At 48.0% G+C, this 26,244-nt stretch overlaps 2 protein-coding genes across 5 annotated transcripts in view; both read left to right on the top strand.

Moving 5' to 3' along the window:
* Positions 1–22,801, top strand: part of LOC121322921 (segment polarity protein dishevelled homolog DVL-3-like) — a 39,852-nt gene extending 17,051 nt beyond the window's left edge. Inside the window, exons 2-16 of one of the 4 annotated variants that reach the window (XM_041263534.1) lie at positions 6,885–6,954; positions 9,092–9,213; positions 9,879–9,985; positions 11,303–11,438; positions 11,682–11,775; positions 12,016–12,085; positions 12,690–12,829; positions 13,497–13,573; positions 13,873–13,961; positions 15,816–15,851; positions 17,179–17,328; positions 20,136–20,267; positions 20,437–20,604; positions 21,122–21,340; positions 21,968–22,801. In XM_041263534.1, coding sequence (XP_041119468.1) covers positions 6,885–6,954; positions 9,092–9,213; positions 9,879–9,985; positions 11,303–11,438; positions 11,682–11,775; positions 12,016–12,085; positions 12,690–12,829; positions 13,497–13,573; positions 13,873–13,961; positions 15,816–15,851; positions 17,179–17,328; positions 20,136–20,267; positions 20,437–20,604; positions 21,122–21,340; positions 21,968–22,401 — 2,044 coding nt within the window. In that variant the 3' untranslated portion in view covers positions 22,402–22,801. The remainder of the gene's footprint in view (positions 1–6,884; positions 6,955–9,091; positions 9,214–9,878; positions 9,986–11,302; positions 11,439–11,681; positions 11,776–12,015; positions 12,086–12,689; positions 12,830–13,496; positions 13,574–13,872; positions 13,962–15,815; positions 15,852–17,178; positions 17,329–20,135; positions 20,268–20,436; positions 20,605–21,121; positions 21,341–21,967) is intronic. The other 3 variants (XM_041263535.1, XM_041263537.1, XM_041263536.1) reach the window with 3 other exon arrangements.
* Positions 22,802–25,894: 3,093 nt separating this feature from the next.
* Positions 25,895–26,244, top strand: part of LOC121323438 (AP-2 complex subunit mu-like) — a 3,527-nt gene continuing 3,177 nt past the window's right edge. Inside the window, exon 1 of the mRNA XM_041264535.1 lies at positions 25,895–25,922. Coding sequence (XP_041120469.1) covers positions 25,895–25,922 — 28 coding nt within the window. The remainder of the gene's footprint in view (positions 25,923–26,244) is intronic.

Below are 26,244 nucleotides of genomic sequence, written 5' to 3'. Positions count from 1 at the left end.
GTGAATTCTGTCATCATGTCAAGGCGGAGCAGTGGTTAGTAAAGCTGACCTCTAACAGGACCGTTAGAAGGTGTCATCATTGCTTGTCCAGATAGTGTTTTTTTTTTTGTTTTTGTGTGTGTGTGTGTATATATATATATATATATATATATATATATATATATATATATATATATATATATATACCTATTTTGTTCCAATGATGTAGAAATGATGTCCAGTGCAATTAAATGTCAGGCCCAGGCCCAGTTCTCTGTGCTAACGTCTGCCCTCTAGTGCTTTTGCCAGTATACCCATTTGGAAGCTGTTTGGAGCTCATCATTCACACACACAGCCCAGTTGCATCTTGCAGCTAATGATAATAGTTTTTAAGCCTTTCATTTTCCGTATGTAGCAGGGGGAAGGGGGGGGGGAGGGAGCGGAGTTTCTTTTAGGCTGCACAGCAGAAATCTTGCGTATAATAATGTGCCTCGTAGCTTTTCCATTACATTGTCGGGAGCTGGAGCCATGAAATCACCAGTGCAGCGCCCTGCCGCTGCGTGGTAAATTAGAAAACGTCGCATTCGCTGTGAGCGCTGGGTTTCTGTCGGGCTGTTTCCATTCACTCCACATGATTGTGGGGTGTGTTTAATCACTGGCACTGGTGCGCAGACTGAACGCCAAGGAGCTGCAGTGGAGGAATGGGATAGTGAGCCAGTGAAGTAACAGCCTGAAGATCCACGCTTACCAACACACCTCGTGGGACTTCTTGACTGCAGCACAAACCCTTACATGTAGTGTTGTGTCTCCTAGTTTTTCTATTACAGTATCAGGAGCTATAGCAATGAAATCACACTGAAATCAACATTGAAATGCATGAAAAAAAAAATAAGATGCTCAGGTTTTATGGGTGTTTTGGAAATCATGAAAGGAGTAGGGGTTTGTGTTAGGGTTGGGTTGGGATGGGTTGTGCCTAGGAGAGGGTTTAGGGTTGGGTTGGGATGGGTTGGGATGGGTTGTGGCTAAGAGATGGATTGTGGCTAGGTTAGGGTTTGGTTATGGTTGTGTTGGGGTGGGTTGTGGCTAGGAAAGGGTTTAGTTAGGGTGGGGTTGGGATGGGTTGTAGCTATTAGAGGGTTAGGAATGGGATGGGTTGTAGCTAAGTTAGGGTTTGGTTGGGATGGGTTTTGGCTAGGAGAGGGTTTAGTTAGGGTGGGGATGGGATGGGTTGTAGCTAGGAGAGGGTTAGGGTTGGGGTGGGATGGGTTGTAGATGGGTTAGGGTTTGGGTGGGATGGGTTTTGGCTAGGAGAGGGTTAGGGTTGGGGTGGGTTGTGGCTAGGAGAGGTTTAGGGTTAGGGTTGGGTTGTTGCTAGGAGAGGGTTTAGTGTTAGGGTTGGGTTGGGATGGGTTGTGGCTAGGAGAGGGTTTAGTGTTAGGGTTGGGTTGGGATGGGTTGTGGCTAGGAGAGGGTTTAGTGTTAGGGTTGGGTTGGGATGGGTTGTGGCTAGGAGAGGGTTTAGTGTTAGGGTTGGGTTGGGATGGGTTGTGGCTAGGAGAGGTTTAGGGTTAGGGTTGGGTTGTTGCTAGGAGAGGGTTTAGTGTTAGGGTTGGGTTGGAATGGGTTGTGGCTAGGAGAGGGTTAGGGTTGTGATGGGTTGTGGCTAAGAGATGGATTGTGGCTAGTTTAGGGTTTAGTTATGGTTGTGTTGGGGTGGGTTGTGGCTAGGAGAGGGTTTAGTGGTTTAGGGTTATGGTTGGGTTGGGATGGGTTGTGGCTAGGAGAGGGTTTAGTGTTAGGGTTGGGATGGGTTGTGATGGGTTGTGGCTAAGAGATGGATTGTGGCTAGATTAGGGTTTAGTTATGGTTGGGTTGGGATGGGTTGTCGCTAGGAGAGGGTTTAGTGTTATGGTTGGGTTGGGATGGGTTGTGGCTAGGAGAGGGTTAGGGTTGTGATGGGTTGTGGCTAAGAGATGGATTGTGGCTAGATTAGGGTTTAGTTAGGGTGGGGTTGGGATGGGTTGTAGCTATTAGAGGGTTAGGGATGGGATGGGTTGTAGCTAAGTTAGGGTTTGTTTGGGATGGGTTTTGGCTAGGAGAGGGTTAGGGTGGGGATGGGATGGGTTGTAGCTAGGAGAGGGTTAGGGTTGGGATGGAATGGGTTATAGATAGGTTAGGGTTTGGTTGGGATGGGTTTTGGCTAGGAGAGGGTTTAGTGTTAGGGTTGGGTTGGGATGGGTTGTGGCTAGGAGAGGGTTAGGGTTGGGGTGGGTTGTGGATAGGAGAGGTTTAGGGTTAGGGTTGGGTTGTTGCTAGGAGATGGTTTAGTGTTATGGTTGGGTTGGGATGGGTTGTAGCTAGGAGAGGGTTTAGTGTTATGGTTGGGATGGGTTGTGGCTAGGAGAGGGTTTAGTGTTAGGGCTAGGGTTGGGTTGTTGCTAGGAGATGGTTTAGTGTTAGGGTTGGCTAGGGTTGGGAGGTTTAGGGTTAGGCTTAGGGTTGTTTTAGGTTAGGGTTGGGATGGGTTGTGGCTAGGAGAGGGTTTAGGTTATTGTGTTGGGATGGGTTGTGGCTAGGAGAGGGTTAGGGTTAGGGTTGGGTTGTTGCTAGGAGATGGTTTAGTGTTAGGGTTGGGATGGGTTGTGGCTAGGAGAGGGTTTATTGTTAGGGTTGTGTTGGGATTAGTTGTGGCTAGGAGAGGTTTAGGGTTAGGGTTGGGTTGTTGCTAGGAGATGGTTTAGTGTTAGGGTTGGGATGGGTTGTGGCTAGGAGAGGGTTTAGTGTTAGGGTTGGGATGGGTTGTGGCTAGGAGATGGTTTAGTGTTAGGGTTGGGATGGTTTGTGGCTAGGAGAGGGTTTATTGTTAGGGTTGTGTTGGGATTGGTTGTGGCTGGGATAGGTTTAGGGTTAGGGTTGGGTTGTTGCTAGGAGAGGGTTTAGTGTTAGGGTTGGGATGGGGTGTGGCTAGGAGAGTGTTAAGGTTGGGGTGGGTTGTGGCTAGGAGAGGTTTAGGGTTAGGGTTGGGTTGTTGCTAGGAGATGGTTTAGTGTTATGGTTGGGTTGGGATGGGTTTTGGCTAGGAGAGGGTTTAGTGTTATGGTTGGGTTGGAATGGGTTGTGGCTAGGAGAGGGTTTAGTGTTAGGGTTGTGTTGGGATTGGTTGTGGCTAGGAGAGGTTTAGGGTTGGGTTGGGTTGTTGCTAGGAGATGGTTTAGTGTTATGCCAACCCTACCCATCATCGTAGGAGAGGGTATATTGTTAGCGTCGTTGTATGGGATTGTGTTGTGGACTAGGAGACCGGGCGTTAGCGGTGGGGTTGCTTGCCTAGGAGTGATGGTTTGTAGGTTAGGGTTGGATGGGTTGTAGCTAGGAGAGGGTTAGGGTGGGATGGGATGGGTTGTAGCTAGGAGAGGGTTAGGGTTGGGATGGGATGGGTTGTAGATAGGTTAGGGTTTGGTTGGGATGGGTTGTGGCTAGGAGAGGTTTAGGATTAGGGTTGGGTTGTTGTTAGGAGATGGTTTAGTGTTAGGGTTGGGTTGGGATGGGTTGTGGCTAGGAGAGGGTTTATTGTTAGGGTTGGGTTGGGATGGGTTGTTGCTAGGAGATGGTTTAGTGTTAGTGTTGGGATGGGCTGTGGCTAGGAGAGGGTTTATTGTTAGGGTTGTGTTGGGATTGGTTGTGGCTAGGAGAGGTTTAGGGTTAGGGTTGGGTTGTTGCTAGGAGAGGGTTTAGTGTTAGGGTTGGGATGGGTTGTAGCTAGGAGAGGGTTAGGGTGGGGATGGGATGGGTTGTAGCTAGGAGAGGGTTAGGGTTGGGATGGGATGGGTTGTAGATAGGTTAGATTTTGGTTGGGATGGGTTGTGGCTAGTAGAGGTTTAGGGTTAGGGTTAGGGTTGGGTTGTTGCTAGGAGAGGGTTTAGTGTTAGGGTTGGGTTGGGTTGGGTGTGGCTAGGAGAGGGTTTAGTGTTATGGTTGGGTTGGGATGGGTTGTGGCTTGGAGATGTTTTAGTGTTAGGGTTGGGTTGGGATGGGTTGTGGCTAGGAGAGGATTTATTGTTAGGGTTGTGTTGGGATTGGTTGTGGCTACGAGATGTTTAGGGTTGGGTTCGGGTTTTGATTTGTGGCTAGGAGAGGGTTTAGTGTTAGGGTTGGGATGGGCCGTGGCTAGGAGAGGGTACATTGCTGGCTTGCTCTCCTCTGCTGAATTGCCGGTGTCTGTTGGATGATTTTTCTGTTAAGAAGCATCAGTTTGAGTGCCCAGCAGGGTTTATATATAAAAGCCTCAGGAAGGGGAATTAAACTTTGGGCTAAAGGACAGCTCGCAACATGTGTGTGCAGATCAGGGCAGTTTCATTCGTTTTGTGTGTATGTGTGTGTGTGTGTCTCAGGCTGTTGGCTGGTGAGGGACACATTGGTGCATCTATTTCCATTTAAAATTTAAAAAATGATAATTAAAGAAAAATAACCATTAAGTATTAAAAATAGTAAGCTAGTGTATTATATAATAAGATACAGTGTATTCAGATGTTTTGCACAGCTGTTTTAGTTCTGATTGTTAGTGACTTTTTATTTTATTTTATTCTCATTTGATTTGTACTCTTTATGAAACTGGTAAACTGTGACCTGGAAAAGATGGGTTTTATCGATGTAGGGAGTGTGCGTATAATGAGAACCAAAAAAAAAAACACAAGCATGCCATCTTAATTGGTCTTCTTGGATTGGGGGCCGAGGGAAATCAAACTTGAGATCAGTGAATAAACAAGCAACTTCAGAGGCCCTGTCGGCTGCTGGAACAAGGAAAACCTCCTTGAAAAGCAGCCAAGATAGACAAAGAAACACAAAACAAAACAAATAACACAAGGACCGAACGATGGAGACTCCCTAAGAGCTCTTGTGAGCGCTCTGTTGAAGATGTATGCAGTGCAGATTGTCATTGGATGACCTCTTCTGTCACCGCGAGGCTGGGAGATCAAGTGACAGAGTGGCGCACACACACACACACACACTCTCACTGACGCGCGCACACTGACATGCGCAGACTTACACAGGAGAAGATGAGATGAAACAGGATCATTTAGAAGCTGTGACTGATAAGTCAGCATAACTCAGCCCTATTGTGGCCAATTAGTTGTGGCATGACCGCTGAGCAAAATAGACCATTGGGTAAAGATTTAAAGCAGCATTCATTTTCTTTGCTTCAGAGTGTCCTGGAGAGATGGGGGTGGGCTACATTTCCCAGCACTTTATCTCGGGGGGCATGTCTCTGTGCAGCACTGCAGACGGAGCGAGAGAGTGGGCTTGTACCTCCACAGGGCCCCTGTTTGGGAATGGGGATGCAGAGGTGGTGCCAGTGCTTGTTTTTATTATTTATTTTGTAATATTTTCTGTGTAAAGGAGAACACAGCAGCACAGCTGTTCTTTATTTGGGATTCATTTAGAGGTGCGCTGGAATTTCAGAGCGGAGGTGTTTCTTAAAAATTGGCATGTCATAAAATTTAGGAGGCTGTGTGGTCTAGTGGTTAAAGAAATGGGCTTGTATTGGGATTCCGGTTCAAATCCCAGCTCGGACACTGACTCACTGTGTGACCCTGAGCAAGTCACGTAACCTCCTTGTGCTCCGTCTTTTGGGTGTGATGTTGTTGTAAGTGACTCTGCAGCTGATACATAGTTCACACACCCTAGTCTCTTAAAAAGTGCTTTGTGATGCTGGTCCACTATGAATGGTGCTATATAAAAATAAAGATTATTATTATTATTATTAAGTTACCGCAGTTAACTCTGATAAAGGGAAGGCAGCTTTCCGAAAACATACTGTTTGCCCTAAACTGAGTTCCTCCATATGACTGCCTTTAATACCTGGCTCTGCACACTCATTCTGTACTCAGTGTTTTTAGGCGCAGATCTGGTGCTGCAGTGCTGGCTCACTCCCTCTCTGGCCCCTCATTCCTCAGCTGGCTATAGGAACAGTGCTGCGGTGCTGGTCAGTGAGTGCTCCCTCAGTGCTGCAGTGCTGGTTAGTGAGTGCTCCCTCAGTGCTGCAGTGCTGGTTAGTGAGTGCTCCCTCAGTGCTGCAGTGCTGGTTAGTGAGTGCTCCCTCAGTGCTGCAGTGCTGGTTAGTGAGTGCTCCCTCAGTGCTGCAGTGCTGGTTAGTGAGTGCTCCCTCAGTGCTGCAGTGCTGGTTAGTGAGTGCTCCCTCAGTGCTGCAGTGCTGGTTAGTGAGTGCTCCCTCAGTGCTGCAGTGCTGCTGGCTACTTTAAAACAGGCTCCTATTGCACTGAAACTTTATTACAGAAGTGCATCCAGCCAATGGATTGATTTTGTATAAATCAATATTTTCACACAATTGAATGGGTCAGATTTTGGGTTAAAAGGGTAAAAAATAAATAAAAGGAATTGTCAGCAGAAACAGAGGGGTGTGTTTTACACACATTGAGGATTCTGAGATTGCAGGTGTATCTAGTAAGTGATTCTAGCTGTAGTACAGTCGTGTCACTGACCCAGGGATGCTGAGTCAGTAACTGGTCTGTTTAGCTCCAGACACCGGCGTGTGCCCAGGTCTCAGCAGTGCTGGGACTGACCATGATGGCACGAGCAGTGTGGGAGCGATCCAGCAGCTCCGTTTCCGTGTCGGCGAGGGTGCAGGTTGCTGGGATTACAACGTGTTGGTTCACAGGATTGCATGTTGTCAGCGCTCGTGGATGACATCTAATCTGTAATCCTGTCCTGTCAGGGTCTGCCTGCTGCAAACAGACACTCAGTGGACAGGACTGGACTGGACTACAGTGTGCTGCACTACAGTAGACTGGACTGGACTGGACTACAGTGTGCTGCACTGGAGTGGACTGGACTCAACTACGTGTACTGCACTGCACTGCACTGACTGGCTGCTGTGCTGTTTTTTACAGAGTGGTGAAGGAAGAGATCTCAGAGGACAATGCCAAGCTCCCCTGTTTCAATGGCAGAGTGGTTTCCTGGGTGAGTATTGGTCTTGCTATAATGGCTTGCGTGCGTGTCGGGACGTGCGCAGTCCAAGACACTGAGGATCAGGAGCCATCCTAATACCCGGCTCTTGAACAAGTTTGGAAAACTACCTGTGGCTAATCAGGCTCGTAGTAAAACCTTGAATTGGTCAAACTGCTGTGCAACATGAGTATTATTTTCATCCCTGTGTTCTGCTAATGAGAGATAAGAAAATTGTTGCTTTTTACTGCTTTAACTGTGCAATACTTGGCGGAGGAGTGAATGCGACACTGATGCTTATGAAACAAAATGCTTTATTAAAATAGCCTTTTAACCCCTTAACCGCCAGTCAATTCAGACTCCGCTTTCTGGACCAGAACCAGATAGCAGCAGAGCGATTCCAGCAGTGTGCTGAGTGTGTGTACCTGGAGAGGAAGGGGTCAAGCTGCTCTGCTGCTGCCAGCTTTCACGGAATGATCCGCAGGGCTCAAGCATTCAGCACAATTGGTTGCAAGTGCTGCTCATTTTCTGTTTTGCTTCCAAACGCACAGCTGCATGAGTTGGATCAGGCTGTGTAAGAGCCCTTGCTGTGTTTAGGTTCTGGACAGAGAGAGAGAGCGAGAGAGAGAGAGAGAGAGAGGGGGGGGGGGGGGTGGGGTGGGGGGGGGGGGTGGTGGGGTGGGGGAGAGAGAGAGAGGAGGAGAGAGAGAGAGAGAGAGAGAGGGGGGGGGGGGGTCTAATGCAGGTTGATAATGGCTGTGGCTCTGTCTATAGCACTGACACATACTTGACAAGACTGACTGCTGATTATCACCCTAGGGTTAAAGTCATGGGCTTAGCCAGTGCTTTGTTAAAGGCGTAGTATAAATATTGATTGTATTTTGGTTTTGAAATGTATTTTATAGTTTAGTGTTCTGTGCACTCTGCTATAGCAGAAAGGCAGCGGTGCTTGCTGACTGGTTGATTTATTTACATAGCCCCCCCACCCCGTGAGCCCGGCCTGTCGCTGTTACATAGTCCTGCGATTTCATGCAGCAGTAGGTGGTTTTTCAAGCCCTACATAATACAGGAATGTCTGCACTAGAAATATAAATATACTTGTCTACATCAACACACACTCACTAGAGAGGGGAGTAGAATGCAAAAACAAGTCTAGGAAATCGTTTTTAAAAAAGGGTGAAATGTGAAGTTGTCTTGGTTCAGACCTCCTGTGCTGTCTCTATGCAGCAGCAGTGGATGTGGAGCCCCCTGCTGGCTATTTCTTTTTGGCAGAACAGACGGAGGAAAAAAACAATAATTTCTCAAATTAGGTTTCCTAACTGAAATCATGCAATGCCTCAAGTTCCAAAATAAAACCAGTAATGAGATGATTTGATCTGGGAGCAAAGAGGCTGGAAAGAAAATGCGGCTAATGGCAAGTGTTCCACACAGAGGGGCAGCGTGCCAGCCTTCCATAGTCACACTTTAACTCTGTCTTGCCCTTCCAGTCACTGCGTAGGCCTCACAGGTTTGCACGAAGCCCGTTTTTAAAAGCTCATGATGTGGTGCCAGGCAGGATTGGAGTCAGTCCCTGTTTTTTAATTCACAGTTCCTTTTTCAAATCCATTTCCAGTTCCAGTTCCAATTGCGTTGAAGGTATCTAGATGTTTTTGAGACATGACACTTACTGAGATTGTTCAGCTGCTTTCATTTGAAGCCAGTTTAATTGGCTAACAGTGACTGCTGATTGCAATTTCGATCAATGGTGTGTTGGAATTGATGAAAAGGGAATGGGAATCCGATTTTAAAATGGAATTGGAATTGAAAAGCAGGAATTGACCTGACCCTGGTACTGTGCTTGGATAAGGAAAGCTCCAGCTCTGCCATTTGAATGCTCCATCAAACAGATCAAAAAGTCAGCAGTGTCTTTAGCATCAAGCATGTCAGGTAATATTTGCAGTTCCTTCACCAGCTAAAGCCCATTTCCAATAGTAAAGGGTTTCCTAACCAGTCAGCCACTAGCGGGGTCACGGAGGTCAATTCGATATTGCGGGGCAATGATAATGTAGTGATTTTAGCACAGCGTCCATGTCAGAGTGTCATAGAGAGCACTGGTAAAAATGAAATGCAGAGCACAGTCTCTAACGTCTTTGTGTGTGTCTCTGGTTCACAGCTGGTCTCGGCGGATGGCTCTCACTCTGATGGAGGCTCAGTTTGCGCTGACAGCCAGTCGGACCTCCCGCCCCCGATCGAGCGCACCGGAGGGATTGGAGACTCGCGCCCTCCATCCTTCCAGTGAGTGACTCCCGTTTGCCATGGCTTTCCATTCATTCTTCTTTTACTTTGGTTTTTATTCGCATGTGAAATCAGCTTGTGCTGTGTTTTAGCACTTTGTATAGGCAGGGGTATTTTTATTATTAAGATGAACTCTTTCAACACTGCAGACCTGTGTGCCTGTCTAACTCCAAACCGCAGACAGTAAACCATTCCTTCGTGCTCACAGGTACTGTGCATCAGTGCCCATTCTGGTTTTCCCAAACTGATTTCATTGCATATCTCGGGCTAGTCTTTCTGTAAATTACTTAGTGCTGAAAGAATCAAGTAAATCATGTTGCAGGAAGAAAGGAGAATGATTGTGGAGGATTAAACTAGGCGACCTTGGCTCTAGCAACAACACAACAAAACAAACAGAACTCCGGGCGGGTCAGGGTTAGGCATGTGAAGAGATGAATGTCTGCGTTGACTGGGATTGTGAGCATGTGCAGGGATCCCTCTAGTGGATAACAGCAGTAACTGCAGCACCACAGCTTCTCTGCTCAGGACTGGTCTCAGTTAGGAAGGGAGGTGCAGGGCTCAGTGTGGTACCTGCTGTACAGGGCACTGTGCTTCCATCCCAAAAGCCTCTGGGTGCCTGGGACAGTTAACCCCTCGTTGACCACACCTCCTCTCTCTCTCTACAGTGCGAACGCCGCTGGCAGTCAGGACAACCTGGACAATGAGACAGAGACAGAGTCGGTGGTGTCCTCACGGAGAGAACGACCGCGCCGGAAGGACGCCCACGAGCACGGTGAGTCCCGCCCCTCTCCGGTCAGCACGTCCAGGACCATGGTGAGTCCCACTCCCCTCCGGTCTGCACGTCCAGGACCACGGTGAGTCCCGCCCCTCTCCGGTCTGCACGTCCAGGACCACGGTGAGTCCCGCCCCCCTCCGGTCTGCACGTCCAGGACCACGGTGAGTCCCGCCCCCCTCCGGTCTGCACGTCCAGGACCGTGGTGAGTCCCGCCCCCCTCCGGTCTGCACGTCCAGGACCACGGTGAGTCCCGCCCCCCTCCGGTCTGCACGTCCAGGACCGTGGTGAGTCCCGCCCCCCTCCGGTCTGCACGTCCAGGACCGTGGTGAGTCCCGCCCCCCTCCGGTCTGCACGTCCAGGACCACGGTGAGTCCCGCCCCCCTCCGGTCTGCACGTCCAGGACCGTGATGAGTCCCGCCCCCCTCCAGTCAGCACGTCCAGGACCCCTGGGGGAGGTTCTGTTAAAGAGGGATTTGTGTTTGCAGTGATAGAACGTTCCATGTGCTTTTAATACCCATTTCCCTAGCAGTAACCACATAGTTTACCCGCTGGTGTACCCCTGTTCAAAGCTTCTCCCCTGATCACAGTAAAGCAGTTTGCACGTCCAGGAGATCTGCCTCCACTGAACCACATCATAGCCGTGTGCAGCGTGGGAAACAGTGAGATAGACACAGCCCGGAGACCAGCACTGGACTGGTTCATTGAGAGAATATATGTTCTTTTCCTCTCTGTGTGTGTATGTGCTGTTCATCTCTGTGTGTGTGTGCTGTTCATCTGTGTGTGTGTGTGTTGTTCATCTCTGTGTATATGTGCTGTTCATCTCTGTGTGCAATGGGCTTCTTGTTTAGCTGCATTGCTGTGTAATGGAGCACCTCCTTCATTAGAGGTGAGAGTCAGTCTCCGCTGGCAGCCATTGTGCTCGGACGAAACCCTGAGTACAGCTGGTAAGATGGTGCTCCAGACTGTATCCTGATCGATGTGCTTTTTTGAGCTGCTGGAACTGAATGCAAACTACAGCGCACTGTGCTAAAGCAGCAGGTTCTACTCTGGATAGCACTCCTATGTATTAGATTTCTTTTGTTTCATCAGATGTAACTAATCAACTCATTGGTATCCCGTTGGGCAGAATGACCCGGGTACAGGTGGTGGAAGGTAGAATGACCCGGGTACAAGTGGTGGGAGTGGCAGAATGACCCGGGTACAAGTGGTGGGAGTGGCAGAATGACCCGGATACAGGTGGTGGGAGTGGCAGAATGACCTGGATACAGGTGGTGGGAGTGGTCAGTAACCCTTCCTCTCTATCTCCCCCTGCAGTCTCGCGGGTGAATGGCCATGCCAAGCTGGAGCGGCGTCACGACGTGGGGGGCTACGAGAGCTCGTCCACGCTGATGAGCAGCGAACTAGAGTCCACCAGCTTCTTCGACTCGGAGGACGACGACTCCGCCAGCCGGTACGGGAATGTGCTGCGAGTGGAGATCTCACACTCGGTGTCAATGACAGAGCAGTCGTAATGTCTAAACTACAACATTGTCTATAGAAACAGATGAAGATCAGCTCTGTTTTTTATTCAGATGTAATGAATTGTGTTTCTGGTGGTCAGTGGTTGTCTCCGAGTCTCAAATCAAGTGCAATTTCTCTTGCACACTGTGTATGACAGACTGCCAGTCTCAACTCTCTCCTTCCTCCCCCGCAGGTTCAGCAGTTCCACAGAGCAGAGCAGCTCCTCGCGGCTGATGAGGCGACACAAGCGTCGGCGGAGGAAACCCAAGGTGCAACGTGTGGAGCGGGTACGGATTTAACCCTTTGCATTCCCTGCCATGTCTTTAGAGGGTCGCAGCGGCAGTACCGATAATAACAGACCACTGGTTTTAAAGACTCGAGAGAATTGAAGCCCATAACGCATGAGCATAAAGACTTCTCGCTGAGACGTCTCCCATTTTTCTAGATAACGTTGCTGTAGGGCTCTGGAACCGTGTGCTTTGTAATCCCATTTCAATCAGCTTTGTTTTTATTTTCTTGTGTTCCAGTCCTCATCCTTCAGCAGTATCACAGACTCCACCATGTCTCTCAACATCATCACTGTGATTTTAAACATGGGTGAGTGGGCCAGAGGCAGTCTGATACTCACATTCTACTGCACCTTAGGGGGGGAATGCTGGTGTGTAGCCCAAAGTGTAGATCAGACGAATCCCAGTGCTTCAAGGAATGAGCTACGAAGACAGTCAGAAACTGAATCTATATTTACAACAAAGACGAATCAGGGGGGACATGACTGAAGTGTTGACAATCTTCAAAGGAGCTGGTATAGTTAACCTGAACCAATACTGTAAGTGCAGCACAGAAACCAGGAACAGCTGGAAATGAATCGGAGATTTAGGACAGAGAGAAGGAGACACTGCTTCACACAGAGTGATGAGGATGGAATGGGCTACAGTACCTAGTCATGTTGCTGAAGGAGACACTGCTTCACACAGAGTGATGAGGGGATGGAATGGGTTACCTAGTCATGTTGCTGAAGGAGACACTGCTTCACACAGAGTGATGAGGGGATGGAATGGGCTACTTAGTCCTGTCAAGGCAGAATCCCTTGGATCCTTGACAGCGTTTTGAGATCAATCCGTAACTAGGGGACCGGACTAGCTTAGATGGGCTGAATGGCCGTGCTGCATCAGTGGCTAACGGCCCTGTCTGTGTTTCTCAGAGAAGTACAACTTCCTGGGGATCAGCATCGTGGGGCAGAGTAACGAGCGGGGCGATGGTGGGATCTACATCGGCTCCATCATGAAAGGGGGCGCCGTGGCCGCAGACGGGAGGATTGAACCCGGGGACATGCTGCTGCAGGTGAGGGGGGGGGGACCCCTTCTTTACTACTTTAACACAGTCACAAACTTCACGCTGGAATTTAAGGTCTCCTGCAGGTTATTGAGGTGTTTCGTGTTAAAAATGCTTATTCTAGATGCAGTGGGATGCACAGAGCTGACGGGGTTACAGGGACTGCAGTGCAGGCTGCAGGTGTATTTTTCTTCATTAGTTTTATTTTATCATTGTTTAAGGCTGGTACTGCTGGGAGGAACATAGGTTTTCAAGTTTGAATATTCTTTTCAAATTTAAATTAATATTTGTATACTGTCAAACTTCATTCAGCTTGAAAATACAAATTTGTTCCATATTACTAAAAAATAAAACTAAAAGTTAATAATCTCTCGGGTCTAAGTAAACCGGATGATACCTTATCGAGTAATCTGTTGTAAAAACGAGAGTAACCCTTTTTCACAGTAGAATGTGTGTTCTCTATTTCAGACATCGTTTCTGCATTGGTTTCCTTTGCCTCATAGATTCTTGATACAGCCACAAATATGAACATGGTCATTTTTTGCCATCAAATATATCTCAGGCCACGTTTGTTCGAACATTTGTTCCAACACTAAAAGCTGCGGTAAGCACACAGTGTGCAATACCTTGTAGTGTCCACCGTGGGGTGCCAATTTGGTCCTTTTTTCTGTTCCAGGTGAATGACATCAACTTTGAGAACATGAGCAACGACGACGCGGTGCGGGTGCTGAGGGAAATCGTTCACAAACCCGGGTGAGAGTCCCGGAAATGCTACAGCACTCGGGGGAAGGTTTCATTCAGGGGGGTGGGTTTGATTTGCAATGCAGGGATGGAAACTGGAATAAGACTCCCATTGCTGAGCAGTTTGATCCAATCCTGGTTTTACTATGGGTTTAATAAGACACACCTGATCTTGTTACCTATACACTGTGGCTAATGAAGCTTGTAGTAAAGACTGGACTGGGTGAAAGTGATGTGAATGGGAGTATCATTCTCGTCCGAGTCAGAGGGCGGTTATCACTGATGTGCTTGTTTCTGTCTCGCCCCCACAGGCCCATCACACTCACGGTCGCTAAGTGCTGGGACCCCACCCCCAGGGGGTGCTTCACACTGCCCAGGAGTGAGTACACAACACCCCAGGGTAACTCCCTCCAGACACGGGGGCGAGCACGGCTTCCACGGGCCACTCCCTCACCAGGCACTGGATACAGAATCAATAGACAAATAAATACAATTAAAAAGCTTTTATTTAAAGATGCAGTGATAGATACTGCTTTAAAAAAACAAATCAAAATGGTTTGGTCTGCATTCTCAAAGCTATTCACTGGTCCTTGGCACAATTTTGTCTGAAAGGAAGGTTACACAGATTCCAATTCTAAAATGGATTAAAAAAAATCAGGACTGCTAACTAGACCTGAAATTAAATGTCTGCATTGTTTAATTATGCTTGGTAACTTTGTATTGTGTGTGTTTTTCCTTTCTCTAGTGCTCATGGCATGTTGGAGGAAATAGTTCAGAGAATCCAAGCCCTTTTATAGTCATTTCTAAAATATCAATCAAGCATTTGGAATTCGTTTCATTTGGGTCTCTGCTCCCTGAGCTGTAACCCCTGGCCTGGACTGAGCCTGTATGACCTGTGCTTCAAGCCTCTGCTTGTGTCTAGAAATATTCATCACAAAAAAATAACTTTGTATACATGCTGTGCACATAAGTGAGGCTAGGATTGAACTGTTACAGTGAAACAGCTGTGTTTGTATTGCTGTTGCTTCCTCCTGTGGCCTGTTTATTGTGCTGCTGTCATTTTGTAATGAAACTGGATGTGTACTGGAGGTCTGGGGCTGTACCCAGCGCTGGAACTGGTGTCCTGGGGAGTTTTTAGCTACTTGCCTTATTGGAGAGCTGCAGGCACCAGGCACCATGTCAAGATGATACGAATGAATGCAATAGGCAGTCACAGAGGAAGTGACTGTCATTTAATATAATTTTTATTATTTGTATTATTATTATTATTGTTGTTGTTGTTTTATTACTTTTACTAAACATAAATATGAAATGCATGGAAGCATCAAAATTTGAGGCGTTTTAACTATGCTGATCAGGTTATAAAAGCACCTTCTCCAAGTGCAGTGTGTGTCTGCAATAGAGACTCCTCCGAGTGCAGCGTGCCTCTGCAATAGAGACTCCTCCGAGTGCAGCGTGCCTCTGCAATAGAGACTCCTCCGAGTGCAGCGTGCCTCTGCAATAGAGACTCCTCCGAGTGCAGCGTGCCTCTGCAATAGAGACTCCTCCGAGTGCAGCGTGCCTCTGCAATAGAGACTCCTCCGAGTGCAGCGTGCCTCTGCAATAGAGACTCCTCCGAGTGCAGCGTGTCTCTGCAATAGAGACTCCTCCGAGTGCAGCGTGCCTCTGCAATAGAGACTCCTCCGAGTGCAGCGTGCCTCTGCAATAGAGACTCCTCCGAGTGCAGCGTGCCTCTGCAATAGAGACTCCTCCGAGTGCAGCGTGTCTCTGCAATAGAGACTCCTCCGAGTGCAGCGTCTCTGCAGTAGAGACTCATCCGAGTGCAGCGTGCCTCTGCAATAGAGACTCCTCCGAGTGCAGCGTGTCTCTGCAATAGAGACTCCTCCGAGTGCAGCGTGCCTCTGCAATAGAGACTCTTCCGAGAGAAGTGTGTCTCTGCAATAGAGACTCTTCCGAGAGAAGTGTGCCTCTGCAATAGAGACTAAATGGTGTAGGTTTTTGTTTACTTCGCTCGTTTCAACGCGTGCTCCCCACTCCCTGCAGTACTTTAAATAGTGTTTCACAGAGCTAATCTCAGTGGTAACATGAGGTTTCAGAAGGCATTTAGCAGGATGAGCCATTCACTCTCTGCAGTTACTTACAGTCTGTTGTGCAGATCAGAATTTTTTCTAATGCTGGGAACTTGATGGTTGCAATAACAGTCTGTTGTGGGAAGGTTTTCTTCATGCTAATCCCAGGAATTTTTTCCCTGCAGTTACAAACTGTGTAGCGTATTGTCCTGCTTATCCAGGTAATTCCATAGCCTGCTCTCACTGTCTGTGTAGCGTTGTGCTCTGTGTTAGGGTTTGTTTGAATCTGTTAAGCGCTGCTCTGTGGGAATTGCCCATGCAATAACATGAATCCAAGCTGGCTTGCTGATGCCGCACTGCTGTTTCTCTTAGTGTAGAGACGGTCGCTGATCACTCCATTGAGGGCTGCTGGTCGGTTTTAATGCTGGAATGTCTGTCTGTGTGTTCTGTACTTCAGTGTTGTTCAGTCATATTATTATTATGATTAATATTATTGTTATTATTAATAAATCCTTTGTGATGCATGCTTGATCTGCTTTGCAGGCTATATTGTGAGCGTTGCTCCCCCCCGCGGCAGCCCGGAGAGAGCACCCTGGTGTATTTCACGTTTACTATATCTTCAGAGCTGCTCTCTGAGTGCGGTATCAGAATTGTTCGGCTAGCGAAGCCTGTGTTTTCAGAACTGCTGCTCTGAATTTCATGACTGGCTGGATTGCATATTCTTTACGGGATGTTTTTCCATGCACTGTATCCATGTAGATCATGGTGACCTGCTGGGGATCACAAAGCTGCCCGAGCCGCAAGAAGGCTATATCTATGCAGCCGCTTGCCCGATTTTGATTAAACTCTGCTTAGATGTCTGTTAGGAGATGCTGCTCTGCGCACTGTGACCAGGACGGCTGCGGCTTGTTACTGCGTGATAATGCTTGGCACTGGCACATTAAAGTGCCACGTGAAGCTGTGCAGAGTCGTTGTTACTGTAGCTGATTCCAGGTCTGAGTGGCGGTATTCCTCTGCCTCAGTCTCTCTGAGATTCCGGTGTCTGCTGCGGGAGTCTTGTCTGCTTACTAAAACACTACACCAGTGTGTTGCTGCAATGAGTGCTGTCTGTCTCTGCGGTGCAGGCTGCTTTAGAAATGCTGTATTGCTGTTGAGCTGTATTTGAAATGTGTTTTTATGAACGTTATGCTGTGCAGGGCTATATGATTTAGTAAATGTGTAGCATGTGGGAACATTACATTTCAGATTGCGTGCATTTCAACTGCTATTTGATAGTAATTCAGTATAACTGACCAATATGTAAATGTGTGACGAGAATTGAATGCATGCAGGCACCTTGTGGAAATGTTCCATCAGGTAGTAGAGCTGCCATTTGAGACTGGAGTGCCATCCCTGCTTTGAGGAACCAGGTTCCATAGTGTAGAGGAAACACAGGGAAACTAAACCCAGATTTAATACACAGAGAAGCTTTGTAAGTAAGACAGTTTGGTGTTTGGTGTTTGGTGTTGCTGATGGCTGTTCCTCCTTCCCTCTCTCCCCCCTCCTCAGGCGAGCCGATCCGGCCGATCGACCCGGCTGCCTGGGTGTCCCACACGGCAGCGATGACGGGGACGTACCCGGTGTACGGTATGAGCCCTTCCATGAGCACCATCACTTCCACTAGCTCCTCCATCACCAGCTCCATCCCCGAGACTGAACGTAAGTGTCGTGGTGTTCCCAGCACCCATGCACGCCGCTGCCTGGCTTCACTCACCCGCTCCACACCGCTGCTTTACCCAGCTCTCCGGCCGGCCCGCTGTGTCAGTGCAGCACAGATTCCCTTCTCTGGGCACGTCCCTTCTAAAAGGTTCCCTTAGTAAAAGCATAACAAAGTGTAATAAAGCACAATGAAGGCATAGGTATGCATTGTAAATCCCAGAGAGGTGTGGTAATGTAAACTGTGTAAATACATACACAATATAACCATGGAACCATGGAAAACTGCTGAGCAAATATATTGTGGTAAGCTTGTATAAGGGAAATTGGTCACACCTGTTTGCTTGTCAGCGATACACTGCGGAAAACTAAGCTCCTCTCTGCATGATTCGATGATCAGGGGGCTGGTCAGCTTGCTGTAGTGTTGAGTGGTCTTGTTGCTGACCTGTCTGTTTGCTGTAGTGTTGAGTGGTGGTCTTGTTGCTGACCTGTCTGTTTGCTGTAGTGTTGAGTGGTGGTCTTGTTGCTGACCTGTCTGCTTGCTGTAGTGTTGAGTGGTGGTCTTGTTGCTGACCTGTCTGTTTGCTGTAGTGTTGAGTGGTGGTCTTGTTGCTGACCTGTCTGTTTGCTGTAGTGTTGAGTGGTGGTCTTGTTGCTGACTTGTCTGTTTGCTGTAGTGTTGAGTGGTGGTCTTGTTGCTGACCTGTCTGTTTGCTGTAGTGTTGAGTGGTGGTCTTGTTGCTGACCTGTCTGTTTGCTGTAGTGTTGAGTGGTGGTCTTGTTGCTGACCTGTCTGTTTGCTGTAGTGTTGAGTGGTGGTCTTGTTGCTGACCTGTCTGTTTGCTGTAGTGTTGAGTGGTGGTCTTGTTGCTGACCTGTCTGTTTGCTGTAGTGTTGAGTGGTGGTCTTGTTGCTGACCTGTCTGTTTGCTGTAGTGTTGAGTGGTGGTCTTGTTGCTGACCTGTCTGTTTGCTGTAGTGTTGAGTGGTGGTCTTGTTGCTGACCTGTCTGTTTGCTGTAGTGTTGAGTGGTGGTCTTGTTGCTGACCTGTCTGTTTGCTGTAGTTGAGTGGTGGTCTTGTTGCTGACTTGTCTGTTTGTGTAGTGTTGAGTGGTGTTGCTGACCTGTCTGTTTGCTGTAGTGTTGAGTGGTGGTCTTGTTGCTGACCTGTCTGTTTGCTGTAGTGTTGAGTGGTGGTCTTGTTGCTGACCTGTCTGCTTGCTGTAGTGTTGAGTGGTGGTTGTTGCTGACCTGTCTGTTTGCTGTAGTGTTGAGTGGTGGTCTTGTTGCTGACCTGTCTGTTTGCTGTAGTGTTGAGTGGTGGTCTTGTTGCTGACCTGTCTGTTTGCTGTAGTGTTGAGTGGTGGTCTTGTTGCTGACCTGTCTGTTTGCTGTAGTGTTGAGTGGTGGTCTTGTTGCTGACCTGTCTGCTTGCTGTAGTGTTGAGTGGTGGTCTTGTTGCTGACCTGTCTGTTTGCTGTAGTGTTGAGTGGTGGTCTTGTTGCTGACCTGTCTGTTTGCTGTAGTGTTGAGTGGTGGTCTTGTTGCTGACCTGTCTGTTTGCTGTAGTGTTGAGTGGTGGTCTTGTTGCTGACCTGTCTGCTTGCTGTAGTGTTGAGTGGTGGTCTTGTTGCTGACCTGTCTGCTTGCTGTAGTGTTGAGTGGTGGTCTTGTTGCTGACCTGTCTGCTTGCTGTAGTGTTGAGTGGTGGTCTTGTTGCTGACCTGTCTGCTTGCTGTAGTGTTGAGTGGTGGTCTTGTTGCTGACCTGTCTGCTTGCTGTAGTGTTGAGTGGTGGTCTTGTTGCTGACCTGTCTGTTTGCTGTAGTGTTGAGTGGTGGTCTTGTTGCTGACCTGTCTGTTTGCTGTAGTGTTGAGTGGTGGTCTTGTTGCTGACCTGTCTGCTTGCTGTAGTGTTGAGTGGTGGTCTTGTTGCTGACCTGTCTGTTTGCTGTAGTGTTGAGTGGTGGTCTTGTTGCTGACCTGTCTGCTTGCTGTAGTGTTGAGTGGTGGTCTTGTTGCTGACCTGTCTGCTTGCTGTAGTGTTGAGTGGTGGTCTTGTTGCTGACCTGTCTGCTTGCTGTAGTGTTGAGTGGTGGTCTTGTTGCTGACCTGTCTGTTTGCTGTAGTGTTGAGTGGTGGTCTTGTTGCTGACCTGTCTGTTTGCTGTAGTGTTGAGTGGTGGTCTTGTTGCTGACCTGTCTGTTTGCTGTAGTGTTGAGTGGTGGTCTTGTTGCTGACCTGTCTGTTTGCTGTAGTGTTGAGTGGTGGTCTTGTTGCTGACCTGTCTGCTTGCTGTAGTGTTGAGTGGTGGTCTTGTTGCTGACCTGTCTGCTTGCTGTAGTGTTGAGTGGTGGTCTTGTTGCTGACCTGTCTGCTTGCTGTAGTGTTGAGTGGTGGTCTTGTTGCTGACCTGTCTGCTTGCTGTAGTGTTGAGTGGTCTTGTTGCTGACCTGTCTGCTTGCTGTAGTGTTGAGTGGTGGTCTTGTTGCTGACCTGTCTGCTTGCTGTAGTGTTGAGTGGTGGTCTTGTTGCTGACCTGTCTGCTTGCTGTAGTGTTGAGTGGTGGTCTTGTTGCTGACCTGTCTGCTTGCTGTAGTGTTGAGTGGTGGTCTTGTTGCTGACCTGTCTGCTTGCTGTAGTGTTGAGTGGTGGTCTTGTTGCTGACCTGTCTGCTTGCTGTAGTGTTGAGTGGTGGTCTTGTTGCTGACCTGTCTGTTTGCTGTAGTGTTGAGTGGTGATCTTGTTGCTGACCTGTCTGCTTGCTGTAGTGTTGAGTGGTGGTGTTGCTGACCTGTCTCCTCTCCGCAGGGTTCGATGATTTCCACCTGTCCATCCACAGCGACATGGCCACCATCGCCAAAGCCATGGCATCGCCCGAGTCTGGTCTGGAGGTGCGGGACAGGATGTGGCTGAAGATAACCATCCCCAATGCCTTCATAGGTACTGAGCCTGCATCCCGCTGTATAGGTCACACTCACACGCTACAAAACTGAAACCATTCCATTACAAACTTCATTGGGAACACTGAAAAAGACTTCCTGTCGAAACGTTTTGTTATTGTCTTGGTCAGGTTTCTGTTTCTAAAAAGTTAAATAAACCCTCCCCCCAGGTTCAGATGTGGTCGACTGGCTGTACCACCACGTGGAGGGCTTCACCGACCGGAGAGAGGCGCGCAAGTACGCCAGCAACCTGCTGAAGGCTGGCTACATCCGGCACACGGTCAATAAGATCACCTTCTCAGAGCAGTGCTACTACATCTTCGGAGACCTGTGTGGCAGTGAGTAGCAGTCACTACAAGGGGGCCACAGTGAGGCTGCATCCTGTCTATGCCAGCACACTGACTGCACTCAAATTGCATGTTTGTTTTTTTTTTTTATGTATTTTAAGCTTAAACTACGTAAAGTAACAAATCCTTGAGTTTGGTGAGTTATTTTTGTGTCCTATGGTGATACAAAACAGCCTCCACTTTACAGTTTTTGGTATTGCAGATTGTATTTTACAGGGTCGAGATCAATTCCTTTTTAAAAACAGTTCCCAATCCCTTATAATAAATTCCAACACTCCCTTGATCAGAATTACAATTTGCAGTGTTGTGTTAAAATTAGCAGTCGCAACAATGATTGTAAACAAAATCTGTAAAAGATTAACTCCAAGTCTTTCGAAGGAATTGGAATTGGAATTGAAACAAGAATTGACCCAACCCTGGTGTTTTGACTGTCTGCGTGCTGTTTGTGAACTCTATCCATCTCTCCCTCCCTCCTCTCTCTCTCTCTCCCTCTCTCCCTCCTCCCCAGACATGACTAACCTCAGCCTGAATGACCACGATGGCTCGAGCGGGGCCTCAGACCAGGACACGCTAGCCCCCCTCCCTCACCCCGGCGCCGCCCCCTGGCCCCTCGCTTTCCCCTACCAGTACCCCGTGCCGCACCCCTACAACCCCCCCGCCGGCTTCCATGACCCGGGATACAGTCACGGAGCAGGGGGTGGCAGCGCCGGGAGCCAGCACAGTGAAGGTGAGTCCCCATCTCGGACACATTGTCACCCTGAGCAGAGAAGAGCAGAGCACAGCTCACTTGCAGCTGTTTCAATCCATTCCAGTCCATGATCCTTCTCTTTCCTTATCCTTAACTATTGAATTGAGCTGTCCAGAGCCTTGAGCCAGCCAGGTCCATGTTTGATTGAGTTGAGCTGCCCAGAGCCTTGAGCCAGCCAGGTCCATGTTTGATTGAGTTGAGCTGCCCAGAGCCTTGAGCCAGCCAGGTCCATGTTTCATTGAAGTTTAATTAGATCATTGAGGACTAGGTTGGAACAAAACCCTGGATTGGAATTGGATTGAAAGATTCACAAGTGAGGAACACTGGGCTAGTCTCGTCTTTGTCACTGTCTGTTGTGATATGAGAAAAATAAGAGTGGCAATAATTGCAGCTTGCCCCTAACCTGTACATTTTGTTGCTATAAAGGAGCAGTCTGGTTTATTCCTACCCCTACTCCAGAGGAAATTAGCAGAGGTTATATGACTTTAATGAGACACACCTGAGTTTGTTACCTACACCCTGTGGCTCCTCAAGCCTGTTTTAAAAGCTGGAGTGTGTGAAAGTGCTCTGCAGTCTTATTGCCAGTCCTGTCTTTGCCCCGCTTAGGCAGTCGTAGCAGCGGCTCTAACCGCAGTGGCAGTGAGCAGAGGCGCAAGGAGGAGGCGGTGACGAAGGTGACCGCAGGAGGAGGAGACTCCAAATCGGGCGGCAGCGGCAGCGAGTCGGACCACACCACACGGAGCAGCAGCAGCGTGAGGAGGGAGCGGGCACCCAGCGAGCGATCTGCAGCGCCCCCTAGCGAGCACAGCCTCCGCAGCCACCACTCCGCCGCGCACAGTCTCCGTAGTAACCACAGCCATGTCTATGCCCCCCCCGGAGTCCCACCCCCACACTTCCCCCCGCCTCTCGTCATCATGGGCCCCCCCGGAGCCCCACCCGGCCGAGACCTGGCCTCAGTGCCACCCGAGCTGACCGCCAGCAGACAGTCCTTCCGCATGGCCATGGGCAACCCCAGTGAGTTCTTTGTGGATGTCATGTGATCCGTACTGCTACCTTTCCATTCCTCCTGTTTTTTTTTTATTTGTAGAAAAACGACAGCAGCAGCAGCAGCAGCAGCAGCAAAACCAACAGAACTGTTTCTCTTCGTCTTTTTCTTCTTGATTTCTTACTTTTAACAAACTGAAAAAAGAGAATGTGTGCTTTTAAAAAAGAACTAAAAAAAGATCTACAAATCTAATACATGGATAAATAAATCAGTGAATAAATGACTAGTCATGGCAAGGAGTGTAGATCGAAAGCGTTGCATATCAGAGAGAGAGAGAGAGAGAGTTGATGTTCTATATGGAAATCCTGCTTCCTCCCTCCTGTGACCGGACTGTATGTGTGAGGTGTGAGGAAGGGAGGAGGGAGGGAGGGGGGTGTGTGAAAGAAAGAAAGAGGTCTGATTTATCATTATTTAAAAAAAAATAAAAAATAAATTAACTACAGTAAATCCTCTGCTTTGTTTTTTTAATTGTTGTTTTTAAAAATCACACTCTGTGTTCTCCACATGGTCATTCACCTCGTTGTCCAGACACACTATCAACATCCATACACTGCTTTGCACTATCAGGGAAAACCCCTCAGACTGACCCCAGCTCAGAACAGTGGCACTCTGTAGAGTTTGGACAATGCGTTGAAGAAAGAGTGTGACAAAATAGCTGTAATACATGGTACTGGAAACCTAGTTGTGTTGTACAGTAGTGATGCACATGCTCTATCTAGTACACAGCCTTCACAACGAATACAAAGCAATACAACAGAAGAAACTGCGTTCAGTGTGGTAACCTGCTTCGCTGTGACAGTCTGAACTAGCAACTACACGACCTGCTGTGCGGAGTGAGCGACCACATTCACATATATGCAGCAGGCAAAGCTTCAAGCAGCCCTGTGCAGAAGAGGAGTATTTCTCAGTAAATGATGCCGCTGTGCTGTGTATTTCACATGCTGTGCTGTAAATTCAGTCTGCTGTGCTGTGTATTCCATGTGCTGTGCTGTAAATTCAATCCACTGTGCTGTGTATTTCACATGCTGTGCTGTAAATTCAGTCTGCTGTGCTGTGTATTCCATGTGCTGTGCTGTAAATTCAATCCGCTGTGCTGTGTATTCCACATGCTGTGCTGTAAATTCAGTCTGCTGTGCTGTGTATTCCATGTGCTGTGCTGTAAATTCAATCCACTGTGCTGTGTATTTCACATGCTGTGCTGTAAATTCAGTCTGCTGTGCTGTGTATTCCACGTGCTGTGCTGTAAATTCAATCCGCTGTGCTGTGTATTTCACATGCTGTGCTGTAAATTCAGTCCGCTGTGCTGTGTATTTCACGTGCTGTGCTGTAAATTCAATCCGCTGTGCTGTGTATTTCACGTGCTGTGCTGTAAATTCAATCCGCTGTGCTGTGTATTTCACGTGCTGTGCTGTAAATTCAGTCCGCTGTGCTGTGTATTTCACGTGCTGTGCTGTAAATTCAATCCGCTGTGCTGTGTATTTCACGTGCTGTGCTGTAAATTCAATCCGCTGTGCTGTGTATTTCACGTGCTGTGCTGTAAATTCAATCCGCTGTGCTGTGTATTTCACGTGCTGTGCTGTAAATTCAATCCGCTGTGCTGTGTATTTCACGTGCTGTGCTGTAAATTCAGTCCGCTGTGCTGTGTATTTCACATGCTGTGCTGTAAATTCAATCCGCTGTGCTGTGTATTTCACATGCTGTGCTGTAAATTCAGTCCGCTGTGCTGTGTATTTCACATGCTGTGCTGTAAATTCAATCCGCTGTGCTGTGTATTTCACATGCTGTGCTGTGTATTCCACATGCTGTGCTGTAAATTCAATCCGCTGTGCTGTGTATTCCACATGCTGTGCTGTAAATTCAATCCGCTGTGCTGTGTATTTCACATGCTGTGCTGTGTATTCCACATGCTGTGCTGTAAATTCAGTCTGCTGTGCTGTGTATTCCACATGCTGTGCTGTAAATTCAGTCTGCTGTGCTGTGTATTCCACATGCTGTGCTGTAAATTCAGTCTGCTGTGCTGTGTATTTCACATGCTGTGCTGTAAATTCAATCCGCTGTGCTGTGTATTTCACATGCTGTGCTGTAAATTCAATCCGCTGTGCTGTGTATTCCACATGCTGTGCTGTAAATTCAGTCTGCTGTGCTGTGTATTTCACATGCTGTGCTGTAAATTCAATCCGCTGTGCTGTGTATTCCGCATGCTGTGCTGTGTATTCCGCATGCTGTGCTGTAAATTCAGTCCGCTGTGCTGTGTATTTCACATGCTGTGCTGTAAATTCAATCCGCTGTGCTGTGTATTTCACATGCTGTGCTGTGTATTCCACATGCTGTGCTGTAAATTCGGTCCGCTGTGCTGTGTATTCCACATGCTGTGCTGTAAATTCAGTCCGCTATGCTGTGTATTCCACATGCTGTGCTGTGTATTCCACATGCTGTGCTGTAAATTCAGTCTGCTGTGCTGTGTATTCCACATGCTGTGCTGTAAATTCAGTCTGCTGTGCTGTGTATTCCACATGCTGTGCTGTAAATTCAGTCTGCTGTGCTGTGTATTCCACATGCTGTGCTGTAAATTCAGTCTGCTGTGCTGTGTATTTCACATGCTGTGCTGTAAATTCAATCCGCTGTGCTGTGTATTTCACATGCTGTGCTGTAAATTCAATCCGCTGTGCTGTGTATTCCACATGCTGTGCTGTAAATTCAGTCTGCTGTGCTGTGTATTTCACATGCTGTGCTGTAAATTCAATCCGCTGTGCTGTGTATTCCGCATGCTGTGCTGTGTATTCCGCATGCTGTGCTGTAAATTCAGTCCGCTGTGCTGTGTATTTCACATGCTGTGCTGTAAATTCAATCCGCTGTGCTGTGTATTTCACATGCTGTGCTGTAAATTCAATCCGCTGTGCTGTGTATTCCACGTGCTGTGCTGTAAATTCAGTCTGCTGTGCTGTGTATTCCGCATGCTGTGCTGTAAATTCAGTTTCCTTACGGTAGTCATTGAGCGCTCCCTTGGGTTCTGAAGTTTGGATCAGGCCGCGGGGGTCACCTGCCGACTGTGTGGAATTTGAACACACCAGCTCAATGACAGGCTAACTATATTGAGAAACGATGACATTGGCCAGCTATTAGAGAGGCCTCCCTTTTGGTAATGATTGGTGGAGAACGCTTGCACACAGAACAGTTCAAATAAAAGGGTCATATTGGTAAGTTGTCACGAGCAAACCCTTACCTGGTTAGTTTTATTAACGAAAGCGTCTTTACTCCTGAAGTAAGCTGTCACTTCTATTGATTTCTTTTTCTTCCTTTCTTTTTTTCTCGAGCAGCACAAATGTCTGGTTTTGATGTTCCTTGAACCTTGTGGATGGAGGGGGGGGGGGCGTTCAAAATGTTATCTGCTGGTTCAGTTCACTTCCTGTAACTGGCTGTGTAATTGTTATGGAGACTTTGTTGTTCTCCAGATCTCTGAAGGGGAGAGGCGGGTCTATCATGTGCATATGGTGGATGAAATCCGAGGCGGACTCTGTATTTAGAAATACCTCACGCCAATCTTCGTACTCTTATTTGGGTACAAAGAAAAAAGAAAAAGAAGATTGTGAACAAAGTTGCATTTTTTGCTAAATTGGCAGCTCTGTTTTTTTTCTTTCCAATTCTCTTCGCAGAACCAAACACAAGTGCTTTTGACCAGGAAACCAGACCTGTTGAAACGGACACGTAGACAGTCCGTCCAGCGTGGTTTACCGACTTGGCGCGCAGGAATCTTCCACAACACTTTCATCCTTTCCCTTTCTGAGATCTGGTTGCTCTGGGGCGGCCCTGTTGTCCGCCGTATTGGCGAGGGTTAACA

Source organism: Polyodon spathula, chromosome 11 (assembly GCF_017654505.1).
Source record: "Polyodon spathula isolate WHYD16114869_AA chromosome 11, ASM1765450v1, whole genome shotgun sequence".
In the NCBI taxonomy this organism is placed as follows: domain Eukaryota; kingdom Metazoa; phylum Chordata; class Actinopteri; order Acipenseriformes; family Polyodontidae; genus Polyodon; species Polyodon spathula.
The sequence above is the reverse complement of the archived record's forward strand: the minus strand, read 5'-3'. Positions and strand labels throughout refer to the sequence as shown.